We start from the raw sequence: 10,239 nt of genomic DNA on the forward strand, positions 1-10,239 counted from the left end.
GATATCTAGTGTAGATCAGTCAGGCAATTAAAAAAGGAAAAGTTTATTATTCAAGTGAACTTTAATTTGTAGTGTAGTTACAACCTCGCTTTATTTCTTCTCCACCTTTGTGACATCAAGGTCAGTGGATTAAAATTGTTTGTTTTTACAGACTTAATGCTCTAATCAACAGGCAGCCCAGAGGGTATTTTTTATTCATAAAAGAGTAAATTGCAGTTTTGAGGATGAAATTCACATAAGAAAGGCTGAAAGTTTTACAGTAGGGTCATTTTCTTCGAACAAGCTATTTGAAGCATCAGCAAGGCTAACAACTGAAGGAGGCTTGATAAACGGTAAAAGGACTTAAATCTTTGGAGAGCAATTTGCTGTTAAGGTCAACAAAAGAAGAAAGACTTCGACTCACCACCTGACCTGCCAGGACTAGTAAACCCCAGATAGCCCCAGTCTAGCCAATCAGGGCTGAAGACCAGCTCTCGCCAACTTTTACCTGATGGCCAACCCATTCCTGTACTTAGGGTTAGGGTTAAGTAAATGCAGGGCTGAAGACAGAAAGAGTGGTCCGGTTCAGTCATGGTTTGAAACTTTATGTTGGAAATTCTTAAGTAAAGGAAAAAAATCTGACCAGCCCATTTACATGTCCAGCAAAGGAAAAATGAAAGAAAGAGAAACATAACCGGGGTGGAGGGAGTTCAGCATCAGGCTTTCCAACTGCAGCACCTGCAATGTTCCACGACGACCACAAGGGGCTGTGAGAGTCTCATGGGGAGTGACTTACTTGAGTCACCTTGCATCTGAAGGTACCAGATAGCTACACATTGGCTCTGTTAGGGTTAGAGTTAGGGAGGGGACAGGGTTAGGATTAGGGTTAGCAAGCAGCAAGATGAGACAAGTCTGGCAATATATAACACTAAGACCATTAGATTTACATTTAGGGTGTTCAGGGTCAGGCTTTCCAACTGTGGTCCCTGTAATGTTCTAATACGAGCACAAGAGGGTGTGGGAGAGATTTCCTTGAATCCCCTTGCATCTGAAGGTTCCAGATAGATACAAGGTGGCTCTACTAGGGTTAGGGCTAGAGAGGGGATACTGTTATGGTTATGGTTTAGGGTTAGGGTTAGGGTTAGGAGTTAGGGTTCGGAAGGGGAACACACTGCACTTCTGGAAATAACACATCATATATTGAGGGGGCACAGTGGCACTCGCAATGGTCCATGACGACCACAAGGGGGTGTGAAAGTCTCATTGGAAGTGACCTCCTTGAATCACTTTGCATCTGTAGGTACCAGATAAGTACAAGTTGTATTCCTAGAGATGTTACGTTAGGGTTAGTTTTTGGTAAGAGTTAGTGTTAGGGTTAATGAAGGGACACTGATGGTTCAAAGTCTATTTCACTCTATTGAAGCAGCTGCTTGGTGCTCCCTCTTGGCTTCACAGCATTACACAAGAGTTTGTCAGAAACCTTTAGACATACCTCCAAGACACTGATGTTGAAATACCTGTGATTGAACTGTCTTCACTGCTGTGTTTAGCTCTGTTTCTATAGGTCAAACTTATACATCATTAACTGGTTATGTTAATGTTTAGCTTGGGGACGTTTGTCTTAAGGGTATGGCTTTATAATCTTGGTAAGACATTAGATAAATCAACTGAAATAACAGGAGAAACTCAGCCTTTTCAATATTTAAATCACATGACATCCTTTGCCCCAATTCCCCCTCTCTCACTGTGTTTACTCAGGAACCATGGGAGCCTCCCCTCCTTTTTCTGCAGTGCAAACACTGGAAGGGATAGAAAAGCGCTGCTAGTTGATATAATCTAGTAAGTGATTCATCTTTATTGTCCAAATTAAAATATAAAATATATTTTTGTTGACCGTTTCATATCAAAAGTCAACTTTGAAGCAGTAGGGACCTTACCATATGTACTATATGTAAATAAAGAGCAGCTGCTGACAACGCTCAATTTTTGGATTTGACACAAGTTCTCTCGTTTCTGTTGAACATATTTAGCAGGTGGTTTACTTTTGCATGAATCAAAGTCGCCAAACAATGCCAAATCTCAAATAACATTAAAATCCCTTCAGTCCTCCTCCTCACATCAGGGAGACAGCACACAGCTTATGAGGTGAAGGGTTGAGGGAGAAGCCGACACGTGGAGTCAGATCCAGGTCGTCCTCAGAAACTCCAGGTGGAGGAGTGAAGCGGAAGTGTTGCAGGAGGGTGGTGAAGAAGACGAAAAGCTCCATCCTGGCCAGACTCTCTCCGATACAAATCCTACGGCCTGTGAGAGAGAACAAGGCTACAGCTAATCTGCCAGTAGATTAAACATTAACTTTCATTGTTGACCTCACAAACCTGCAGAAAAAGGCATGAAGGCGTCTGGCTTGACAAACTTTCCGTCTTTGTCCAGGAAGTGGGCGGGATGGAAGGAGTGTGGTCTCTCCCATTCGCTCTCATCATGAAGAACAGAAAACAAGAGAGGGTAGACAGTTGTTCCCTGTAAAAGATACAAAATATATTAGATGTGTAACAGTGAAGCTGTGCACTAGACAAAATATGTTCTGGAAGACATATGTCTGACTTGAAACTCAATTTGAATCATTTATAAGTTGTTTGATGGCATCATAATGAATCTTAAACTGAACAACAGAATTTGAAAGAGGATTTGTTTAAATTATGTGTATGATGTTCAATTCTTTAATGAAAATTTTCACATTTGGTAGTTCATACATACTTAGAACATATACCTTATAGCATCCTATTACACTAATAAACTCTTTCATAAATAACAGACAGAAATGGATGGACAAGTCTCGAGAAATCAATCTTTGGGCAAAAACTGTAGAAAATGAAAACTATTGCACATCATTTTGGCTTTAAAATCTGACATTCGTAGAGTTTCCATTGTGGGGCCTCTTCTGTTCACATCCACTTTCTCCCACTAGCTCAGCTTATGGAAAACAACAAAATATGTTACTACAGTTAGGCAGATAACACACAATTGTACATAACAATAACACCAGGGGATTAAGTCATTGTTTCTGGTGCAAAAGAAGAATGATTAAAAGTCAGTGCTCACCTACAGTCAGTCAGCCTACTATGCACGTAAGGATTTGGAAGAAAGTGCATTTAACTTCAGTAGACTGGAGCACTGTAACAGTGTCTTTACAGGTCTCCCTAAAAAATCCATCAGACAGCTGCAGCTGATTCAGAATGCGGCTGTTGCAGGTCCACAGTAACAACAAAAAAGTGGATCATATCACTCCAGTTCTGAGGTCTTTACACTGGCTTCCTGTCTGTCAAAGAATTGATTTCAAAGTACTGATGTTGGTTTATAAAGGACTTCATGGTTTAGGACCAAAATACGTTTCTGATCTGCTGCTATGTTATGAGCCATCCAGACCTCTCACATCATCTGGATAAGGTCTGCTTTCTGTCCCCAGCGTTCAAACTAAACATGGAGAAAAGATTTTAGTTTTTTTGCCCCACATACCTGAAACCAACACTCAGAAAACAGCAGATCTGCTCCAACTCTCCGCTCTTTGGAATCAAGGCTGAAAATGTTCCTCATTGCTGATATCTGTTGTATTGTTTTTAATGTAAAGCAATCTGAGTTGCATTGTGTCTGAAATGTGCTATACAAATAAACTTGCCTTGGTTAAATGCTCTAATAACATTGGAAATGGTGTTGGTTTCCCATTAACATCTTCGTCAGGTTAGCGTTTTAGTTTTGATTTAAATACCAGGTGCATCTTTTATTCTACGTCTGTTGGAGTGCTCCTACGTCTAAGTTGTTAAATTAAAGCTGACCTTCTTGATGAAGTGACCCCTGAAGGTGACGTCTTTGTTCGTCCTGTGAGGAAGCGACAAAAGTGCGATGCTAGCCAGTCTCTGCGTCTCATGGATGACAGCGTTGGTGAAAGGTACCTCCTTCCTGTCCTTCAACTCCACCTGACGACTTCCTATCACCCTGGTCAACTCATCCTGGACCTGGTCTGGAAGATGAATGGCAGCCAAAGTCAAATTTATTTTTAATAGACTTACTCAGTAGCTACAGCTGTCTAAGATGGTCATAGCTTCTTACCTTGTATCTTGGGATATTTGGCCATAAATAAAAGTGCCCATCTGAGAGTAGTTGATGTTGTATCAGTGCCACCAACAAGAAGATTGATAACGGTAATCAGCAGATTTTCATCGTGGAAGGGACTGTTGGTAATTCCAGATTTCTGTATATGAAGAACAATAGTTATTCATCAATTCCCATATTTTATTCAGCTCATCATCAGTTCTGATAAGGTTCCCACCTCCAGCTTTTGTTTGTGGACCAGAAAGGCGTCCACGAAGCCTCTGCACATCTGTGGATTGAGGGTCGCTTTCAAATGGCTCAACAGCTTTAAGTTGTGTTTTCTATGAGCAGCAAATGATTTTGCATACTCTTTGTGTAAAGAAAACAGTTTGCCAATACATGGGAACAGGTTGTACAGCTGAAAAAAATAAATCAAAAACAACAGTATGTGTATGAAAAATAAGACATAAAATAAGCATTTTCATGCATAATCAAAGGTTAACCTATGTATTAGATAACTAAGTTCTGGAACTTTAAAATGATACCTGTACAGATGGAGTCCCCAGGAGTTCGTTGTTTCTGCATGTGCGATCTATCAGAGATATGAACTCTACATCATCATATTCAAATCTGTGGCCGAAGATGATGGAGCAGAGGATATTAGCAACTGCATAGTTAATTGTTTGCAGGGTATCAAAACCCTCTCCTGCCCAGAAAGGAATCAGAAAAAAAAAGTTGGAACCATTTTTACTAAAAATGTTTCCATCATCATTACAAATACTTTACCGTTTAATTTCTTTAAAACTTCAATAAGGTAGCGACTCTCCTCAATGATCTTGTTCTCACATTCCTTCTTGCCCATCCCAAAGTCCCTCAGGTTAGTCATGATAAACCGCCGGAGGTCTTTCCATGATTCTCCATTGGACCAAATGATACCTGAGTAACAATTTACAACCAGACAAAGGATATCAATGTTTGCTCAACAACAACAATTATTTTCTAACTTTACTCAAGCAGCTACTGACCATTTCCATGCATAAATTCTTCCAAAATGTGAAGTTGACCTCTTTCTCCAAACTCATCAGCACAATTTACAAGTGCCTCCTTCACCGTCTTGTATCCTGCCAGAACCACCACTTTTTTAGGTCCCATATAGATGGTGAAGACTGAGCCATATTTCTTGGAAAGCTACAACACACACACATATAATGCAGACAATGTGATTGCACTGACAACAATTAAACATAAATCCCCACCGGCCACCTCCTCAACTCCAGTAATGTGCTGTGAAGTCTCTTCAGGTCGAGTTGCAGCAGGTTACCCAGCAGGGGAAGTGGTTTTGGTCCTGGAGGTTCCTTCAGTGTTGTCTGGGAAGCGAAGCCGGAAGATGAGATGAGATAGACAAAGAATACGACCACCAGGCTTCCCAACAGGAAGACAAAGCTGGATGAATGGAGGACAAATTCTAATAAGTCCATAGCTCCAGAAAACACTGGTGACCTTCTGTCTCCTCAGCAGTGACTGAAGTGTCCTCCTGCTGTGTTCAGCTCCGTTTCTGTAATTCAAACCTAAACATCACTACATTAGCTCAACGATTAATTCAAAGTCCACTTTTGATTTTAGGCATGCCTTTATCACTCTGCAGAGTCATTGGACAAATCCACTGACAGTAGTCTTTCAATATTTAATCCAAATGACACACTCTGCCCTAATTTCCCGTCCGTCGCTGTGTTTACTAAAGACCCATGGGAGCCTTCCCTCCTCTCTGTGCAGTGGAAACACTGGATGGAATGGAAAAATGCTGCTAATGGACATGATCCAGTAAGAAGTTCATCTTTATTATCCAAGTTAGGACTATAAAATGCAATTTTTGTTGACAGTTTTGCATCCAAAAGCAACTTGGAATAAGTTACCATACTGTATCTAGTTGGAAAAATCCAGTGTGGCAGAGAGTGCCCAAAGTTCTGACATGGTGTTTTCATTGTGAACATCTATTATACATCTATGATTCCAAGTTTGACAGAATTATTTAACTGATTACCCGTAAGTAGGTCATGAAAAACAGATCATATTTAAAAATGGACTATACTGCATTCAGTGAAAATACTTTGAAATACAACATTATTTTTATTGTTTGTTTTAAAGTTCATGAACATGACATCAAATCAGTTGCAAAATTAGACAATTATATTGAGTAGATAGAACTGTAGGTTAGTGGTGCAGTTTATCAGGATGTTATTAGGTAATCCTTATAACTTTACTCAAATGATGTCAAACTAGGTTAATTCGTAAAAAGGCAGAATTTTAATCTATGCATTGACCTTTTAAGAAAAATAAAGAGCAGCTGCTGACAACGCTCAGCATTTGGATTTGACACAAGTTCTCTCGTTTCTGTTGAACATATTTAGCAGGTGGTTTATTTTTGCATGAATCAAAGATGCCAAACAACGGCAAAGCTCAAATAACATTAAAATCCTTTCGGTCCTCCTCCTCACATCAGGGAGACAGCACACAGCTTATGAGGTGAAGGGTTGAGGGAAAAGCCAACACGTGGAGTCAGATCCAGGTCGTCCTCAGAAACTCCAGGTGGAGGAGTGAAGCGGAAGTGTTGCAGGAGGGTGGTGAAGAAGATGAAGAGCTCCATCCTGGCCAGACTCTCTCCGATACAAATCCTTTGGCCTGTGAGAGAGAACAAGGCTACAGCTCATCTGCCAGTAGATTAAACATTAACTTTCATTGTTGACCTCACAAACCTGCAGAAAAAGGCATGAAGGCGTCTGGCTTGACAAACTTTCCGTCTTTGTCCAGGAAGTGGGCGGGATGAAAGGAGTGTGGTCTCTCCCATTCACTCTCATCATGAAGAACAGAAAACAAGAAAGGGTAGACAGTTGTTCCCTGTAAAAGATACAAAATATATCAAATCCATAATAACAATGAAGATGTTGCACTAGACAAAATGTCCATTTTCTTCTTTACGTCTTGGAGTGCTCCTACATCTTAGTTGTTTCATTAAAGCTGACCTTCTTGATGAAGTGACCCCTGAAGGTGACGTCTTTGTTCGTCCTGTGAGGAAGCGACAAAGGTGCGATGCTAGCCAGTCTCTGCGTCTCATGGATGACAGCGTTGGTGAAAGGTACCTCCTTCCTGTCCTTCAACTCCACCTGACGACTTCCTATCACCCTGGTCAACTCATCCCGGACCTGGTCTGGAAGATGAATGGGAGCCAAAGTCAAAAATATTTTTAATAAACTTACTCAGTAGCTACAGCTGTCTAAGATGGTCATAGCTTCTTACCTTGTATCTTGGGATATTTGGCCAGAAATAAAAATCCCCATCTGAGAGTAGTTGATGTTGTATCAGTGCCACCAACAAGAAGATTGATAACGGTAATCAGCAGGTTTTCATCGTGGAAGGGACTGTTGGTAATTCCAGATTTCTGTATATGAAGAACAACAGTTATTCATCAATTCCCATATTTTATTCAGCTCATCATCAGTTCTGATATGGTTCCCACCTCCAGCTTTTGTTTGTGGACCAGAAAGGCGTCCACAAAGCCTCTGCACATCTGTGGATTGAGGGTCGCTTTCAAATGGCTCAACAGCTTTAAGTTGTGTTTTCTATGAGCAGCAAATGATTTTGCATACTCTTTGTGTAAAGAAAACAGTTTGCCGATCCATGGGAACAGGTTGTACAGCTGAAAAAAACATACAAATAAAAAAATGACAAAAAACAACAGTATGTGTTTGAAAAATAAGACATACAATAAGCATTTTCATGCATAATCAAATGTTAACCTATGTATTAAATAACTAAGTTCTGGAACTTTAAAATGATACCTGTACAGATGCAGTCCCCAGGAGTTCGTTGTTTCTGCATGTGCGATCTACTAGAGATGTGAACTCTACATCATCATATTCAAATCTGTGGCCATAGGTGATGGAGCAGATGATATTAGCAACTGCATAGTTAATTGTTTGCAGGGTATCAAAACCCTCTCCTGCCAAGAAAGGAATCAGAAAAAAAAGTTGGAACCATTTTCACTAAAAATGTTTCCATCATTATTACAAATACTTTACCATTAAAATTCTTTAAAACTTCAATAAGGTAGCGACTCTCCTCAATGATCTTGTTCTCACATTCCTTCTTGCCCATCCCAAAGTCCCTCAGGTTAGTCATGGTAAACCGCCGGAGGTCTTTCCATGATTCTCCATTGGACCAAATGATACCTGAGTAACAATTTACAACCACACAAAGGATATCAATGTTTGCTCAACAACAACAATTGTTTTCTAACTTTACTCAAGCAGCTACTGACCATTTCCATGCATAAATTCTTCCAAAATGTGAAATTGACCTCTTTCTCCAAACTCATCAGCACAATTTACAAGTGCCTCCTTCACCGTCTTGTATCCTGCCAGCACCACCACTTTTTTAGGTCCCATATAGATGGTGAAGACTGAGCCATATTTCTTTGAAAGCTGCAACACACACACACATAATATAGACTATTGTGACTGCACTGACAACATTAAAATGAAAATCCCCTCCAGCCACCTCCTCACCTCCAGTAATGTGCTGTGAAGTCTCTTCAGGTCGAGCTGCAGCAGGTTACCCAGCAGGGGAAGTGGTTTTGGTCCTGGAGGTTCCTTCAGTGTTGTCTGGGAAGCGAAGCCGGAAGATGAGATGAGATAGACAAAGAATATGACCACCAGGCTTCCCAACAGGAAGAGAAAGCTGGATGAATGGAGGACAAATTCTAATAAGTCCATAGCTCCAGAAAACACTGGTGACCTTCTGTCTCCTCAGCAGTGACTGAAGTGTCTTCCTGCTGTGTTCAGCTCAGTTCTTATAGGTCAAACTTAAACATCAGTAACTGGTTACGTTAGCTCAACGTTTAACTCAAAGGTCAACTCAATTTCCAGTTTCGCCTTAAGGGTATGGCTTTATCATCTTGTTGAGACAATGGACAAGTCACCTGACATACCAGGGGGACATTAGCATTTCAATATGTAAACCAAATGACATTCTTTGCCCCAATTCCCCCTCCCTCGCTGCGTTTACTCAGGAACCATGAGAGCCTTCCCTCCTCTCTGTGCAGTGGAAACACTGGGTGGAATGGAAAAATACTGCTAGTGGACATAATCTAGTAAGAAGTTCATCTTTATTGTCTAATACCACTTTCACATAGAAAATAGCAGGTTGACACAAATTTTCAGACCCAGATTGAACCTGCCTTTGGCGTGCTTTTACATTGCCAGCACTCCCAGTGTGGCAGTTTTCCCTGCCACTGGGGATGCACCACACATACACTCATTTACTCATTTCACATGTTAGCCAGGTTGTGTCCTATTGATAATTTGGTGGGTGCACACACTGAGCTATTTTTAACATTCGAGCAAGGTTCCTGTGCTATTGTCTTCCCCATAAACGTTCACAGAAACACACAAAAAAACATTGTTCTTTGAGTTAACCTTTTTTTTTAAAGACTGTAGATTATAAGTTTCTAGCTGATCATATTCCTTTCCTACCACAACGCTTCCTGGTTTTCAGGCAGTGAAAAAGGACCCGAGGATTGTTTCAGGCTGTCTTTTACAGTGCCTGAGTATGAAGTAGGGAACTTGCTCAGTCCATCTTACTGCACCATATAATTGAGGGGAGGGTTAAATGGGGCATTATGTGGATGCTTTGACTCATTTAATGTGTGGTGAATGACTGTAAATAGATTTAAAAAGGTTCCTGATATGGAAGATTTGTGGGATCGAATTGATGTGATTTATTTCAATCAAAGGTGGTATGGTCCTGTGGGAGGGGCCAAGCCTTTAAATACGGGTGATCTGTTCCGCCGCCTCAGTCTGACAAGGGCTGTTGTGCTGTGTAGGCCAAATAAAGGTTTCAGACTGAATTTTGTATATATATTTGTGTTATTTTTTTTCTATCATTAAAACTTTCTATTTTATTTATTTTGCATCAAATTGACTCTGTCTTACTACATTTTCTAGCTGTCTGAGGTTGAATTACTCCATTTTTTCAATCAACATTTCACTGGACTACCCTCATTCTAGGTTAGAATGTGACACTCGGGATTGACCTCCCGCTGTGAGAGCTGCGTACCTGTTTTTTCCTCCCTCTTATAGGTAATCGTGTTGACAATGTCCTCATTACATATTTAAGTAA

At 40.6% G+C, this 10,239-nt stretch overlaps 1 protein-coding gene across 1 annotated transcript; it reads right to left on the bottom strand.

The window, feature by feature from the left end:
• Positions 1-873: 873 nt before the first annotated feature.
• On the bottom strand, positions 874-8,979 carry LOC124999457 (cytochrome P450 2K1-like). Its single transcript, XM_047574373.1, has 15 exons — positions 8,628-8,979; positions 8,381-8,543; positions 8,142-8,291; positions 7,902-8,062; positions 7,580-7,759; positions 7,266-7,270; positions 5,336-5,508; positions 5,091-5,252; positions 4,852-5,001; positions 4,611-4,771; positions 4,304-4,483; positions 4,084-4,225; positions 3,810-3,994; positions 2,355-2,496; positions 874-2,280 (listed from the first exon to the last, which is right to left on the bottom strand). Exons 1-15 carry the CDS (start codon positions 8,832-8,834, stop codon positions 2,093-2,095), a joined length of 2,349 nt encoding a protein of 782 aa, XP_047430329.1. The 5' UTR covers positions 8,835-8,979; the 3' UTR covers positions 874-2,092.
• Between the last annotated feature and the right edge of the window lie 1,260 nt (positions 8,980-10,239).

Source organism: Mugil cephalus, chromosome 21, assembly GCF_022458985.1.
Source record: "Mugil cephalus isolate CIBA_MC_2020 chromosome 21, CIBA_Mcephalus_1.1, whole genome shotgun sequence".
Taxonomy (NCBI): Eukaryota; Metazoa; Chordata; class Actinopteri; order Mugiliformes; family Mugilidae; genus Mugil; species Mugil cephalus.

Coding starts and splice junctions, on each gene's coding strand:
- LOC124999457 (XM_047574373.1), bottom strand. CDS start 8,834: ATGGACTTATTAGAATTTGTCCTCCATTCATCCAGCTTTCTCTTCCTG. Junction 8,544..8,627: donor TTCACAGCACATTACTGGAG/GTGAGGAGGTGG, acceptor TGTGTGTTGCAG/CTTTCAAAGAAATATGGCTC. Junction 7,760..7,901: donor TGGGGACTGCATCTGTACAG/GTATCATTTTAA, acceptor TGTTTTTTTCAG/CTGTACAACCTGTTCCCATG.